Raw genomic sequence first — 15746 nt, forward strand, 5'->3', positions numbered from 1 at the left:
ATTGAAGTTTGACGAAGTACTATAACAAAAAATATTACTAGAATATAGAATATACATGCAGAATATATATGTGTATTTATCATTTTCCTTTTTCTTTTTAAAATTTACACGAAAAGTTTTTTTTTTTTTAATGTATGCAATTTTAAGTCATGGTTTTCATAAAATATTAGTACATCCAGTCCTTTTTTATTTATTTATAAAGACAGTACGTGGAGTTGTATTAATTTAACTCGAACCTAATGTTTTTATCTAGAATGAAAATATAAATTAGTACTCCCTCCGTCCCACGAATCTTGACACGTTTTCCTTTTTGGGTCGTCCCACGAATCTTGACACATTTCCAAATAAGGAAGTAATTATTACATTATCTTTCCTACTTTATCACTTTTATACTTTATTAACTATACACTTAAAACACTAATCTACAATTCATTAATTCTCGTGTCGAAATCAAACGTGTCAAGATTCGTGGGACGGAGAGAGTATTATTTAAGCTTCTTTATTTTTTGTTATAATTATTTATTTTTGTGTTGGAGCATTTACGAATTAGAACTCGTCTGACGAATTTGGGCTTTATATTGGGCCTATTTCTTTGAAATATTCGAAGATCATTGGGCTTTATTTGTAGACCTTTGAAATGGGTGGTGAATGGTGATATCATTCATGCCCCTCATTTTACCTTTATAGTCACCGTCTAAAATAATAATTAAAAATTTGTCTTATATTTTATCTTATATTTAAATATAAGATTATAAAGAGTAAAATAAGGACTATCAATAGATATGTACTTTTCCACTATATAAAGGGTTGATTTTGTAAGGAAGATAGATTTTCTAACCTGGCTTATCCGATATTATATTATTCCAATTTCCTCCATCAATGCATTATATTTATATTTAGGTCCACAAATAAGATGAATCATGAATATATACATAGAAAAATAGAATAAGCTTTTTATAAAAAAATAATATCGAATTTGTTTGATTACCAATAAAATACCATATATTTTTAGTGAGATCTTACACACGATTTCGTGTGTTTATTTTATGAATCATATGGCTGATATTGTACCTGGAGGACGATTTTTTTCTCAGTGTTCGAATCCTAGAGGGAGCGAAATATTTTAAATTTCGTTATTCATCAGTATATACTGCATTGTTCATCTGTATAAATGTCTTATTTATTGTACCAAGTATCTCACGAAAAATAGGGGGTCGCACTAAAGTGCACCCCTATATATATATAATTAATTTTGACATTTTAAATGTACGTAATTTAATTATTTTAAATATATATTTTGCATATCATACGAAATTTAATAAGATAGAGTGAATTTTGAAAATAGCCGCTCTAGAATAGTAAATTTAAAATTTGCCTACTAAGATAAAAAAAAATAAAAAATTAGCCGCACCTATCATTTTACCCTTGCATACAAAAATTTAAAAATTACCCGCGCATTCACACTCAGTCAAATTTACAACCCCATCATTTATTTTGGTTTTGAATTCAAGCTTTAAAACTCGAATTCACAATTGAATAACTAGTATTAGTTGTGAATTTAATTTTTAAAATTTGAATTCACAACTAAAAATAGTGTTAGTCGTGAATTCAAGTTTTAAATCGTGAAATCACAACTATAAATAGTATTAGTCGTGTATTAACAACTAGAAATATTGTTAATCTTGAATTCGAGTGAATTCACAACTATAAATAGTATTAGTCGTGAATTCAAGTTTTAAATGAATTCACAACTATAAATAGTGTTAGTTGTGAATTCAAGATTTAAAACTCGGAATTCAATAACGATTATACACGGGATTATAGCGAGTAAAATAACCAATAATACATTAATAACTTAAGTCCGATCCGAATTCAAATATCGAAGTCCGATCCGAATTCAATTATTCGATAGATATATATATACGAGGCAGAAACAGAAACAGAAGCCGTCCAAAATTTTGAAACCCTAAAAAACCATTCAAAATTTGGAGTTCTTCCCATGGAGAATGCGCAGAAAAGAATCGCGGCAGATGTCGAATCCGAATTTCCAGAAGAAATCATTCAACACATACAATCTCTTTTAAGCGAAAGAGATGCTGCTCGATCCACTTTCCTATCCAAATCCTGGCACCGCGCGTGGTCCACGCGCCCCCACCTCTGCTTCGATCAATTCGCGTTTCGGCATTCCATGGATGACTTCCCCAGATTCACGAGGAACTTTATGCAGAGGTATGAAGATTTGAACCCAAAGATGAAGAGTTTCAAGCTGTGGATGGTAGTTCACGACGATTCTCTCGCTACCGAATTGATTTTGAAAGCGATCAAATTGGGGGCTATTGATCTCACCGTTGAATTTTCAGTCTGGGATACGAGTAGGTGCTTTGTTATACCAGATGAGGTGCTTGAATCCCAAACCCTAGCTAGATTATCTGTTTCTAGGGCTATGGTTGATTTCAAAAACACGAATAAATCCCCCAATCTTAAATCCCTTAGTCTATCCAATGTGACTGTGAATAGTGATTTAATTAGGGATCTGATTTCGAGATGCCCATCCCTTGAGGAATTAACATTGACAAAACTCACGAGTTCCCATCCCTTTTGTGTTGATGAGATGATCAAACTGCATAAGCTCAAGTATTTGCGATTGGAGGGTTTGGATATTAGAGATAGCTTATCAAAATCCTCTAATTTCAATTTGTGGCATCAATTTCCTTGTCTCAAAGAATTGGCTATTGTGGATTGCAACTCAAAATATGAGTGGGACGATGTGAGAATTTGCAGCCCATCGCTTGAGCGCATAGCCATAGTCCTACCTCAACCTAGTAGCGTGAATGCGGAGTTTGATGTTCCAAATCTTCGATACTTCAAATTTGAGGGTCGTGATGTTCCGCGCCTCGAGTTCAATACAACGGGTGGTAGGGGATGGGAGTCGGATATACACGTACATTGCTCGCCCGACAGGGCCACTGCTTCGTCGTTGAACCAACTTGTGAAAATGTTGAGCCCGTCACGAGTTCATCTCACTGTATTCGTCTGCGAGTTGCCACATGGTGGATGTGGATACATGGGAGATGGTTTAGCTATACCTGTGGTGGAGAGTTTGACGATACGGGGTGTTGCAGCGCCCCGGGCTTTCCTGGATGCATTACTATGGAGCTGTTGCCCCAACTTCATAAACATTCAAAGATGTTATGCAGAGATGGTGGATGTGGAAGTATTCAGACAGTTGAAGATGAAGATGAAGACGAAGACGAGGAATCCTCGAGAGCTTCTTCGCTTCCAACGGAAATAGCTGCACACTAATCACTTCCTGTTTAATGAAGTTAGAATCAACTCTATAGGTTAAAATAAATGATGAAGATCTTGATGAATTAAAACATTGAATAATATCGAGTTTTTCAATAGCTTGCAGGCGAATGGCAACCTTTATCAATGGTGTCTTGCATTTTGTCAATTAATTTAAAACATATAATTAATCTTTTCATTCTTTCTCTAAGAAGACTAAAAGGTTGTTCAATATATACTTTGATGGATAACACTACAAAAAAATGCATGTTTATCGGCCAGAATTATCGGCGGCCCACATACAGCGGAGCGATCCTTTCCGAAATTCAATAAATCTTCTTCCTCCTTGGATGGGAAAGAGTATACCACGAAGTGTTATTGTCTTTTATTGTGTACGTATTATTTAAAATGTCGGCTAAAATACCGGCGGCAATAGCAGCCGATGATTAACGGCGGGACATGACGCCACCGGTAAATTTGATGCGGGCGGCAATTACCGGCGGCCCATGCGGCCGGTAATTTTTAAAGCCCAAAATCGGGCAGAATGCTGTAGCAGCAGCACACACCCACCGCTCTCCACTCTCTATCTGGTCCCCCCCTCTCTCCAGTCCTCTTGCCTCCGCCGTTGCCGCCGTTGTCGCTGGTGTCGCCGTCCGCCTCCGTCCAGGTAAGCCCCCACCTTTTTCTTTTGTGTGTGTGTCTCTCTCTCACCTGGACCGACTCAGGTTGACTATCCCATTTCAAGTCCAACTTGTCTAAACGGTCAGGCTGAATAATTCACACTCAGCCTAAGTCCATCAAGCTAGCTCGCCAATCTGGCACGACCCTAAAAATCCCAATTAGTCAAACAGATTGGTCCGTGTAGCCCGAAAAGCTATAGATCGACTTGAATCCACAACCAAACTGGATACATCCCATGCGGCTCAAGGGTTATTGTCAACCTAGATTGACAAAGTTACAAGACCCAGTCGTCAAACTCTAAAAAATGCCTCACAGCCGTCAAACCCTAAAATACGTCTCCCACCAAGCTGACGGAGTCAGAGGGTAAATCTTTATGATCCCATCCGAATCGCAACAACCTGAGAGATAAGGGTTTTGACAAGGCCAGACCGTAGAAACCCTACCGGCTGGATATCCTCTATATAAACATCCAGACTAGGTCATAAAAGGATACGAAATCCTACTTTCTCTCTACTTCTTGAATTCTCTCTACTCTGCCACCACGTTGATTGCTATTCCAAGTCGGAAATAGCCAACTTGGCCTATCTCCGCCTCTCATCTTCCATTATCACAACCCGCTGTCACCGTTTCCACCCTCTGACGCCTCTGACTGCTTGGAATAACCACGCATTCCTACCTGTCTTTCTGTCTTATTTCATTTTATTTGTCATTCTGCTCTGTTATTCCGTTACTGACTTGAGCGTCGGAGGCTCTACGGTGGACACCCCCTCCCGATGCTCAACCTAGGGCTTTTACGTGTTCTTGTGTTGACAGGTTGCTAGTGCCCAATCGATCCGGACGTGCTGACGTCATCCTTAATCGTAGATTTAGCATCTAGTTAAGAATAATTACTTCACGATAATTGTTACTTTTATTTATGAGAATTTGTATTTTCAGCTATTTGCTCAAATAATTATATTTTTGTAAGTAAAAGTAGTTATTGATGTGAAGAAAGTAATGTTATTTTCACTCGTTAATACTTTTATTCTTAACTATTTGGTTAAATAATTATTGTTGCAATGAAATGTAATGTTTCTAAATTATTACATTTGTTCACGATAATTGTTACTTTTATTCATGAGAATTTATACTTTTAGTTATTTGATCAAATAATTATTATTGTAAAAAAAAATTTTATTGATATGTATAAAAGTAATATTATTTTTACTCGTTAGAACTTGTAATTTTGTATATTTGGTCAAGTAATCATTGTCAAAAGGAAAAGTAATTATTGATATGCTGAAATGTAATATTTCTAAATTATTACATTTGTTCATGGTAATTGTCATTTTTATTCATAAGAACAAATGTATATCTTATGTTTATTAAAAGTAAATATTCTTATAAGGGTTCAAGATTTAGTGTTTAGGGTTTAGGGTTTAGTTTTCAGGGTTTAGAAAATATAATACTTTGTATTGAATGAAGGTAAATACTTATATTAACATAAGTATACATTTGTGCTTACAAACGTATATTTTATTAAAAGTAACTATTGCCTTAATAAAAAGTAATTATGCATATGAAGAAATGTGATATTTCAAAATTATTATTTTTCTTCACGAAAATTGTTATTTTTACTCACAAAAACTTGTAATGTTAATAACTTAGTTATTTAATTAAGTAATTATAATTGTAAGAAAAAATAACCATTGATGTGAATAAAGATAATACTACAAAAAAAGAAATAGATGAAAAAAATAGAAAAAGTGTTGAAAATAAAAAATTAATGAGAAAAATAGAAAAAAATAAATGAGCTAAAAAAAGAAAAAAAAACATAAGGAAAAAAAAGTTGGTAGAAGAGGGATTTGAACCCACTATCTCTCACACCAATGAAGCACTTAAGGTACAAGGAGCTACCATTGCACCCTAGCTATCTTATTGCTTTTAATTGTCAAAAGTATATACTCCCTCCGTTCACGAAATGAGTATCCATTTGTGGACGACATGGGTTTTAAGAAATGTTTTAAGTGTAGTGTGAATAGAATATGAGTCCCATCTTTTTGAATGTATTAATTAAAGAGTTTTGTGGGGTACACTTGCCAAAAAGGGAAATGAGTACTCATTTCGTGGATGGACGAAAAAGGAAATATGAGTACTCATTTCGTGGACGGAGTGATAATATTAGTTATTTAACCTACTGCAACCGCATGGGATGCGACCAATACCAACTCTATTTTTTATTGTATTGCTTGAACAATTGTGGGGCAGATAGATCTAGTAAATTAGAACTACTATGGTTAACATAACTGCTAGTAGAGTCGAGAACTTGGTAGTTAGAATAGTGGAGTTATGCTGCTGAAATTTCGTTTGATTCAAGTAATTTATGATATTTTATTTGTTTTTTTTAATTAGAATTTACAAGAATGAGTGATAATCGTATGTGGATGTACGCGAGATACAATTATCGTAAAAAATAAATTATTCAAAAAAGAGGAGAGATGAGAGAGAATTTTTAAAATTTCAATCTTTAAATAAATATAACTTATAAATTTTAAATCAAATATTTACATAAAATATATAAAACTAAAACTTTTATCGTGATCTTTAATTAGGTTTGCATATTAAATATTTTATAATTAATAGAATTTCACAATTTTAAAAAGAAATAAAACTAAAAAATAAGAAGATAAAGAAAAAAGAATAAAAAGTTACTTCATCCGTCCACCAATTCGTGTCTTATGAGAAGATGACACGACTTTTAAGAAAAAATAATTTATTTGTTAAGGAAATACTACTAGTTACTCAAAATAAATAGGACACGAATTGGTGTACGAACCAAAATAGCAAATTATGACACAAATTAGTGGGCGGAGAGAGTATAATTTACAAATAAATTTTCAATTTTATTATATCTATAAAATTATCATTTAATTTAAAAATTAATTTCAAATTAAATATTACTTAAATTTTTAAATATATTTATTACTGATTACTTTCAACAAAAAGACCAATAATAAAATACAGCGTGAAGCTACGTAAGATCATTAAATGGAACTAAAAGGCTATAAAAAAATGGTAAGATAATATAAATAAATTCTGTATGTAGAATTTAAAAAATGAAGAAAGTTATGTTCTGCAGCCATTGAAGTCAACTCTGACCGCCGTCGACTTGATTCGTTTGATTTTTTCATCATCTGAATTTTCCTCTTTCAAACCTCCAGCTATGCTCGCAACCCATTCGACGAAATGCCGATGAAGCTCCTCGCCGGAATTCTCCTGATCGCGATCCTCTCCGCCGCCGCCGATGCCATCTGCCGCCGCGGCTGCAACACGGCGCTGGCCTCCTACTACCTGTGGCAGGATTCGAACTTGACCTTCGTTTCTGGGGTGACTCAAACCCCAATTTCTTCAATCGTTGCTTACACCCGCACGATCTCCAATCCAGACAGCGTGCAGGCCGGCCAGCGCGTGAACGTGCCCTTCACGTGCGACTGCATCGGCGGCGAGTTCCTCGGCCACGTGTTCAATTTCGCGACCTTCCCCGGCGTCACTTACCTGACGATTGCCCAAACCTACTACGCGAATCTGACGACGGTGGAATCGCTGCAGAGGGATAATACCTACCCGCCGGAGAATATTCCGGACACCGGCGTCACGGTGAATGTGACGGTGAATTGCAGCTGCGGGGATGAGAACGTGTCCAAGGAATACGGATTGTTCCTCACGTGGCCTGTGAGGGAGGAGGACACGTTGGAGTCGGTGGCGGCGGCGAATAATTTGACCGCCGATATAGTTAGTAGGTATAACCCGTCGGCTGATTCCATCTTCACCGCAGGCAGCGGATTGCTGTATATTCCGGGAAAAGGTCGGTAATTTTTTTTTGTTTAATTATTTGATTTTTTTTTCTTCTTGTTATATTGTTGACATATTTTGTTTTGGGTTAATCGTGACAGCAATTTTTAGCATTTTTCGAAAAATTTCAACTTACATTTTCGACTTCAAAAATCCTCTGCTGTAAAACAAAAGTTGGGTTAATTAACTATAAATTAATGAACTTTCATCAAATGTGATGCTGTATAATGTCTACTAACTTCAAAATGTAGTATGATAATTGCTGAAATATTGATTTAATCCGATTTTGTTATTAATCGTGATTTCGGCCAAATTTACTGCACCTGCTAGTCGAATAATTGACGTGGCATAATGGGTAGGGGAATGAAACAATGTCTGTGATAACACATCACAACCACTATTCGAAAATATGCAAAATTAGATTATTCGGCTAGTCATATCAAGTAGTAGTAAATTTGGTCGAAATCTTAGCCAAATCAAATTAAATCAATAGTTCAATGATTATCACGCTACTTTTTAAAGTTTGTATGCAAAAACTTAATAATTTTCAGGCAATTAACCGAAAAAGTCTGATTTATGTCTCGCTTTATTGATTTAGGCGAGTAATGATGATTAACATCACAATATTCTTAGGTGGATTCTAAGGATTTTAAGCTTTTGCCTGCAATTTTAGATTGAATAATGCACATAAGCACATTATTCTATTGTTGGATTTTATAAGGTGGGATATAAATAAAACTTCTTACAAAGTTGACGGTTTTAAAATTAAAACGTAAGTTGGGGATATTGCTTAGAGAGAGCTGAAAGTTGGGAATACAAACTATGATTATTGATTAACACTTTTTTATGAGTTTATGTGAAAATCTATCCATAAATTCACTTTGGTGGTTATCTTGATTTTTATGCAGATCAGAGTGGGAACTTTCCGCCTCTAAATAGCAGGTAGTATTATAGCTTTGATCTGATATTAAATCTGTGTTTCCTCTGGCTGCTTACTGCACATTTTGAGCATATTATGTAAGTCTATACTTACACAATCTTTTCTCCATTTTTGCAGCAAATCTGGTTTGGCCTTCTCCTCTTAATACGGGTTTTGCTATCATGTATTCATCTCTGAAATTGTTGTTGCATTGCTGGGATATCATGTAAGTCTAAAAATGCTTGTTTTACGTATTCAGGACTATCTAGTGGCGCCATTGCTGGGATAGCGATTGCAGTAGTAGTCGGGGCATTGGTAGTTGCAGGTTGTGTGTATGTATGGCTGCGAAGGAAGAAGAACATGGAGAGGATCAAATTACTCTCAGCATCCGAAGGTTAGTTGCATCGAGCTGGTTGTGATAATTTTCCAAATCGTTGAACTGCAACGTGTGTGGTCTAGTCGTGCTTACTTGGGAATGCTTTGCGTTTTAGTTTAGGCTGATGATGATTTTACTTTCTTTGCTGAAAACTCTTTCCTCCGTCCCATTTAACTTGGCCCCCTTTAGTCAAGGGGACATGTTAAATGGGGCGGAGGGAGACTAAAGGGGCCATGTTAAATGGGGCAGAGGGAGTAGTAAACTGATGCAGTTATGAACGAAGAATCTGAACCACGATATATGCCTCTCTTTCATTTATAGCATCTTTTCTTGCTGCATTGCTGGTTTTTGCTATTGTTAGTGAATCACAAATGAAGCTTTTCTATGCTATGTTGTGAGGTTAATGATGGAAATGATTTATTTCTTTGTTGTTACTCTAATATGCGATACTGTAATTGCTTGGTGAGCCGTATATAGTTGCTGGTTGGTTATTTTGACTGTAAACGAGCCGAGCCGAATACTAGCAGGCTCGAGCTTGACTCGAGCTTTTGTCTTGTTGATTGAGCTCGAGCCTGGCTCATGTGATACTCGATTATGTCGAATTCGAGCTTGACTCGTCAGATGTTCGTATAGAATGAAGTTCGAGCTGGAACTCGTTAAAAACTCATGAACGGCTTGAAAAATGTTTAAAAGTGCCCTTGATCTTGATCAATATGTTACACGAGCTCGAGCTCGACTCGCTTAAAGCTCGTGCACTAGGGTTCCTGAACAAATGAATCTGAATATGTTCGCGAGCTCAACGAGCCGAGCGCTGTCATTCTTGAGCTCAGCTCATTTGCTATCGAATCGAGCTCCGAACGAGCCGAGTCTCTAATAGTTTGCAACTAGCTCTATTTATTTACAGCCTTAGTCATTTACTTCTGCTCGATTAGGTACTGAAGCCACTACTTTCAAAGCACAAGATTCTGGTAGCACTCGCGCTGGCGCATCTCCGGCTCTTGGTATTTCTGTTCAGAAATCTGTTGAGTTTTCGTATGAAGAACTTGCTAGCACAACCGATAACTTCAGCCTGGCAAATAAGATTGGTGAAGGTGGATTTGGTGCTGTCTACTACGCTGAGCTTCGAGGCGAGGTGAGTGTATTCTCGATTTCTTTGTTTCCTCTACGCTGCCACCGGAAAGCATGTATAGTCATCAGCTGGTTTTTGCTGTAATATGTTTCTGTGTAGAAAGCCGCGATTAAGAAAATGGATATGCAAGCGACTAACGAGTTTCTCGCTGAGCTGAAGGTTTTGACTAATGTTCATCACCTCAACCTGGTAATTGCATCACATTCTTCATCCTTTTTATGCAAATTGGTTTTGTTAGTAAGTTTCGTAGCTCATAGATATCGGGAAAAGAGTCGATTAAGCCTTCTTACATTCGCTTCCAACAGGTGCGCTTGATAGGATACTGCACCGAGGGCTCTCTGTTCCTTGTATACGAATACATCGAGAATGGAAACTTGAGCCAACATCTCCGAGGATCGGGTATGCTGAGCTCAAACGGGACGAAGATTTTAGCATTTGCAGAGCACGTTTCTTATATCATGTACTTTTGCAGGCAGGGAGCCGCTCCCTTGGTCGACTAGGATACAGATTGCTCTCGATTCAGCTAGAGGTCTCGAATACATCCACGAGCACACGGTTCCTGTCTACATCCATCGTGATATCAAGCCAGCGAATATCTTGATAGACAAGAACTCGCATGCCAAGGTTGGTACTCTGCTCTAGCATACGTCTTTTTAGTCGAAGATCGCAACTCTTTTCCATGAATCAAGGGTGTGATTACTCCTGCAGGTTGCGGATTTCGGGTTGGCGAAACTTACTGAGGTTGGAAGTAACTCGCTACCAACGGGACGGCTTGTGGGTACGTTCGGCTACATGCCTCCCGAGTAAGTTCTCTCGTTCCTTCTTCACGTTTAGCAGACGAGCACGGTCCCGTTTTGGACTATACTTTTCTATCTTATTCAATTGAGCTAAGTTTCTCTAACAATCAAGAAATTTGTCAGAAAAGAATTGATTGATTTTGGTCTCAGTAGTTTGGCTAGTTTGATTGCAATAAATTGCAAGAGCCCTTTGGTTTCTGACTGTATCGGTAACCTGCTCTCAGGTATGCTCAATACGGTGACGTGTCTCCGAAAGTAGACGTGTATGCCTTCGGTGTCGTTATCTACGAGCTGATATCGGCCAAGGAGGCCATCGTTAAGCAAAACGGGAATGCAGCAGACTCGAGGGGCCTCGTTGCGCTGGTAAGTTACTCGACTCTCTTGGTCGTTGTCAGTGCTGAAATGGCGCTATTTACACGTCTCTCTTGTGTAGTTTGAAGACGTTCTTAGCCAGCCCGACCCGACCGAGGACCTGAAGAAGCTGATCGATCCTAGGCTCGGGGATAACTACCCCCTCGACTCCGTCCTCAAAGTCGGTATTTCGTCTCTCTTTTTTTTCGTCGTTGTGGTTCGTGGTTCTGATTTCATGGAGCATTGATGTGATAATAGGTCGCACAACTTGCTAGAGCTTGTACTCATGAAAATCCTCAACTACGGCCGAGCATGCGCTCGATCGTGGTTGCGTTGATGACGCTGTCGTCGTCGACGGATAACTGGGATGTGGGAAATTTCTACGGCAACCAGAACCTCTTGAATCTCATGTCCGGGAGGTAACCGCTTTCGAGCTTAATCGAGCCTAATCCAGCTAGCTGTAGAAGGATCCATCAAGAGTCAAAATTGATGTGTAATGTATCGTATTCGAGCTGGATCCATTAAGATTAATGTATAATGTATTATATATTATATATGTAAGTATTTTTTTATTTTTCTTTAGAATTTTTTGTGGATGTAGTGTGATCAATGGTAGCAGTTGCTTGTATTTAAACATGTGATTTGTTAAGCGAAGCTTTAAATTGCACATAGTTACTGAATAAAACGGTTATTTCTGTTGTTGGACTGTCGCCACTAATATTTTAATGAATTTGATGATTTTTTGCTAATAAAGAAATTTGACTGCGCGACAAGGACTCGAACTCAGGAACCTCAAGTACCATTAGGCCAACACACGAACACGTAATCACCCATAATTTTTAATGGATAGGTATGTAACTTTTAAATGTGAGTGAAAATTTATTACGAGAATACGAGATCAAATACAATTCTAGAATAATGGATTTAATTGGGTTACTACTTACTAGAACTGTGGTTAATCGATTTTAACTTTATTCTTATTTTCAAAAAAAGAAAAAGATTTTAATTTTATTTCTATTTCAGAGAGGATCTCAAAATTGTAAAAATTAATTTGTATGGTAATAGCAAAAAAATGTACTCATACCTATTTATAAAAATAAAAAGTAATTAGCCCTCAAACTCTAACAAAAACGGCGTCGTATACCCACAGAAATCACATACTAGTACACTACACCTGAGCTACCAATTCTACCTCATCGGCGGCATTGCGGCGGCGCTAACGGCCGCAAATTTTTGAATTTCTTCCGGCTGAGATCGGAATTCGTTGAAATTGGGATTCAAAATGATGTGAATTTGTGAATTCCAGCGGGACTGAGATTGGATTTGACCGAAATTGGGATTTAGAATGAGGGAATATCAACGGGAATTGGTCCTTTAGTTTGAAATGGCTTCATTGTGGGGATCTCTGTTTTTTCCTGCCAAGAACCTCCGTAGATACGGTAGGTTCCCTTCGTTTCTCTCTATGTGTGTGTTCTGTGTGTGTTTGGGGATTTTTCCCCCTCTCTTAAGTTTGTGAAAAGTCTTATGATTGAATATTTTGTTGGATGATCATTAGCTGATTTCCTTCCGTTCTGTGATGTATTTTAGTTCGTAAGAAATTTCTGATGCTGATGTTATTTTCTGTATTTTTACTTTTTTAGGTATATTTGTCGATATACATTTGCTACTTCTAATTTGAAGGATCTGATTTCGTTGTTGTTAAAGTATTTAAATGTAGCATGTTTGCTTCTCCTCTGCCAGGAAATATTTTGTGTAATTATCTGAAGAGCATCAAGGCCAGGAAATTAGGGCTTTCACTGATTGAAGCAGAAAATAAGACATTACAGAATCTTAAAGAAGTTGAAAGAATAATAGGCTATAGATTTAACAACCGTAGCTTACTGTGTGAAGCGTTTACACATCCGTCGTGCCAGAGGGGTTGCGTTTCCTACGAACGGCTTGAGTACATTGGTGACTCGGTGCTTAATCTTTTGATAACAAAGGAACAGTTTTCCAAGTACCCGAGCCTTGAACCGGGATTGTTGACACCACTTCGAGCTGCCAATGTTGATAATGAGAAGCTTGCACGGGTGGCTGTCCAGCATAAATTTCACAGATATATCCGATTTGGCGCTCCAATCTACGAGAGAAAGGTATATAGTGTTTTGGTGATTAGTTTCAGATTGTAGTGTTAGTGACTTGTCTGTATTTACTACCTTGATCGTATGCTTTGATTCTGTCTTGTGGACTGAACGTGCTACTTTTACGTTAATGATTAGCCATTTTATTGAAACTATGTAGTCTGACATAATGCTACCAAGACAGGATCAAGTAGTTTTATAGCAGTCCCAATCAATATTTTTCATAGTTGGAGAGATAATGTTCGTTTTGGATTTGGAGATACATTAGTTGGTTTATGTACTAAGGAATGGTTTCGTAGTTGTTATGGTACGTGTGAGGAGAACTGATTCACCATGTTTAGAAAAACATAGTTAGACCCACTGAATCAAAGAGCAACGAGAGGGATAATTTCATTTTCAATCAACATTCTCAGCTCGTTACATTGGCTATCATAGTTTATATATGTGTTGGGAATGATGAGGAAACTGTAAACATGGTGCATACAACATGGTGCATACAATACCACTCATATAGGTAGAATATAATTTTCCAAGCTTGGTCTGCAAAATGGCTGATAGCTCACTGTTTACGTGACATCTTCTTCACACTGCATTTCAGACTCAATACATATTTCTGTCTGCATCCTTTTAGGGCATTGCCATTTTCTAGTCGATGTGGAGGTTAGGAAGCTACACTAAATGTTCTAAGCGCTGATGATGTTATTTAGTGTGCCACATGTGTACGAAATCTTGTCTGCATGTACAAGAACAGAGGGTAGAACCTCAAGGAAAAGTGCCCTAAGACCTTATTTGAATTTCGTAATTTTTTTTCACTTCTAGTGATGATAGGACAGAAGGAAAACCGAATTATAAGAGTATCACGTTTTAAATAGAGATGAAGCATTGTGGAAATTCTCAAAGAATTAATCAGAGTTTAGTATCCTATTGACTAATACAGCCATATGATGGAATCATAGTTCTGTAATTTTGCATTGAGTTTCAAACGCAAACCTGAATTTCAAGTTCGATCCTTTTCTGTTAATTTTTTCTTTTGGCTTCTTTCTTGCCATTTGCCAACCATGTTATTCTAAAATTTGTTTTTCTTAGTTTTTCGAACTTAATTATTTTATATCTTTTGCAGATTCAGGCATTTATCAATGCTCTTCCTACATATCCATTACATTCACATGGATTGATTAATGCCCCAAAAGTGCTTGCTGATGTTGTTGAATCAACTATTGGAGCTGTTTTCGTCGACAGCAATTATTCCATCGATACTACATGGGAGGTGATGTGATTTTAACCAACTCATTTAGCTTCTCGTAGAACTATACCTTACAATGCCGGTTTTTGATTATGTGCAGGTAGCCAGTGATCTAATGGAACCCATAATCACTCCCAAAATGCTCGAGAAAAACCCCGTGAAGAAGCTCGTCGAGATCTGCCAAAAACACAAGCTCAAAGTGAAGATTGTGGATCTATGGTCGCAAGAAGGAACTTACAAAGTTTTTGTCGACGGTAAACTTAGAGGGAAAGGTACGAGCCACGCAAAGAAGACAGTAGCACTGAACAGAGCGGCGAATGCTGCTTATAACGAAGTTTTACTAAATCTGAGCCCCAAAGACTTAAATGAAGGTTGCTAATGACTCTGTTCTTCAACAATGTATATCATTTTCGATATTAAGCTACAGATTCGAATCTTGGATTTCAAGGTCAAAGGTCGTTGAGTTGGTTGTACTTGTATCTGTCCTCACACGGCCCGAGGGGACTTCATCGAGCTGTTTCTGGGAAACGACGTTTCACAAATTATCGGTGCACACTCACTTCCCCTTGGTTATATTATGTTCTGTGTCTTTCTTAGCCCTCGACAGCAGGTTTTGTGTGACCCGAACGAGGTTTTTATTGAGCCCGGTGGTCAAAACAACGTCGTCTCAGCACAAGGAACGAAGAGGGCTGTTTCTTGGCTGACATAAAAGGTTAGCCTCTAGAATTCATGTAAACGAAATATGACTAATGCTCAGTTTTCTTGTTGCACTCTTTGCTTGCAAGAAACATAAATGTGTTTTAGGGTTTTTATGTATTTGTGATTTATTTGATTAGAGATTTCAGCTGATCAGAAATAGCAATTATGAGCAAGTAGTATCTTTTTTTATAGGTTGTCAATTTTGGTAAAATCTTTGCCATCATACCCAAATTGAATCTATGTACTGATTGTAACTTGCAAGTATATTCCTACATGATTATGCCTATATTTTTGTATTTATTGATTTATTCAAAT

General features: G+C 37.2%; 3 protein-coding genes across 3 annotated transcripts; all 3 read left to right on the plus strand.

Annotated features, from left to right (window-relative positions):
- The first annotated feature begins 1920 nt into the window (after positions 1–1920).
- Positions 1921–3404, plus strand: LOC131003945 (putative F-box/LRR-repeat protein At5g02930). Its single transcript, XM_057930514.1, has one exon. The coding sequence runs from the start codon at positions 2000–2002 to the stop codon at positions 3290–3292; it is 1293 nt and encodes a 430-aa protein (XP_057786497.1). The 5' UTR covers positions 1921–1999; the 3' UTR covers positions 3293–3404.
- Positions 3405–7058: 3654 nt separating this feature from the next.
- On the plus strand, positions 7059–12070 carry LOC131003946 (chitin elicitor receptor kinase 1-like). The gene is made up of 12 exons (XM_057930515.1): positions 7059–7810; positions 8706–8739; positions 8855–8862; positions 8976–9110; positions 10025–10224; positions 10321–10410; positions 10527–10620; positions 10694–10845; positions 10930–11024; positions 11243–11381; positions 11452–11550; positions 11628–12070. The coding sequence occupies exons 1-12, from the start codon at positions 7192–7194 to the stop codon at positions 11790–11792; spliced, it is 1830 nt and encodes a 609-aa protein (XP_057786498.1). The 5' UTR covers positions 7059–7191; the 3' UTR covers positions 11793–12070.
- Positions 12071–12488: 418 nt separating this feature from the next.
- LOC131003947 (ribonuclease 3-like protein 3) lies at positions 12489–15715 on the plus strand. Its single transcript, XM_057930516.1, has 5 exons — positions 12489–12808; positions 13110–13501; positions 14610–14756; positions 14833–15103; positions 15181–15715. Exons 1-5 carry the CDS (start codon positions 12754–12756, stop codon positions 15327–15329), a joined length of 1014 nt encoding a protein of 337 aa, XP_057786499.1. The 5' UTR covers positions 12489–12753; the 3' UTR covers positions 15330–15715.
- Positions 15716–15746: the final 31 nt, after the last annotated feature.

The sequence above is a fragment of the Salvia miltiorrhiza genome, unplaced genomic scaffold (genome assembly GCF_028751815.1).
Source record: "Salvia miltiorrhiza cultivar Shanhuang (shh) unplaced genomic scaffold, IMPLAD_Smil_shh original_scaffold_302, whole genome shotgun sequence".
Lineage (NCBI taxonomy): Eukaryota > Viridiplantae > Streptophyta > Magnoliopsida > Lamiales > Lamiaceae > Salvia > Salvia miltiorrhiza.

Excerpts from the sequence above, each read along its gene's own strand:
- LOC131003946 (XM_057930515.1), top strand. The coding sequence starts at position 7,192 with ATGCCGATGAAGCTCCTCGCCGGAATTCTCCTGATCGCGATCCTCTCC. Across the intron at positions 9,111-10,024 it reads ATTACTCTCAGCATCCGAAG|GTACTGAAGCCACTACTTTC; the intron begins GTTAGTTGCATC and ends CTGCTCGATTAG. Across the intron at positions 10,621-10,693 it reads CCAACATCTCCGAGGATCGG|GCAGGGAGCCGCTCCCTTGG; the intron begins GTATGCTGAGCT and ends GTACTTTTGCAG.
- LOC131003945 (XM_057930514.1), top strand. The coding sequence starts at position 2,000 with ATGGAGAATGCGCAGAAAAGAATCGCGGCAGATGTCGAATCCGAATTT.
- LOC131003947 (XM_057930516.1), top strand. The coding sequence starts at position 12,754 with ATGGCTTCATTGTGGGGATCTCTGTTTTTTCCTGCCAAGAACCTCCGT. Across the intron at positions 14,757-14,832 it reads CCATCGATACTACATGGGAG|GTAGCCAGTGATCTAATGGA; the intron begins GTGATGTGATTT and ends GATTATGTGCAG. Across the intron at positions 15,104-15,180 it reads CCCCAAAGACTTAAATGAAG|GTCAAAGGTCGTTGAGTTGG; the intron begins GTTGCTAATGAC and ends TTGGATTTCAAG.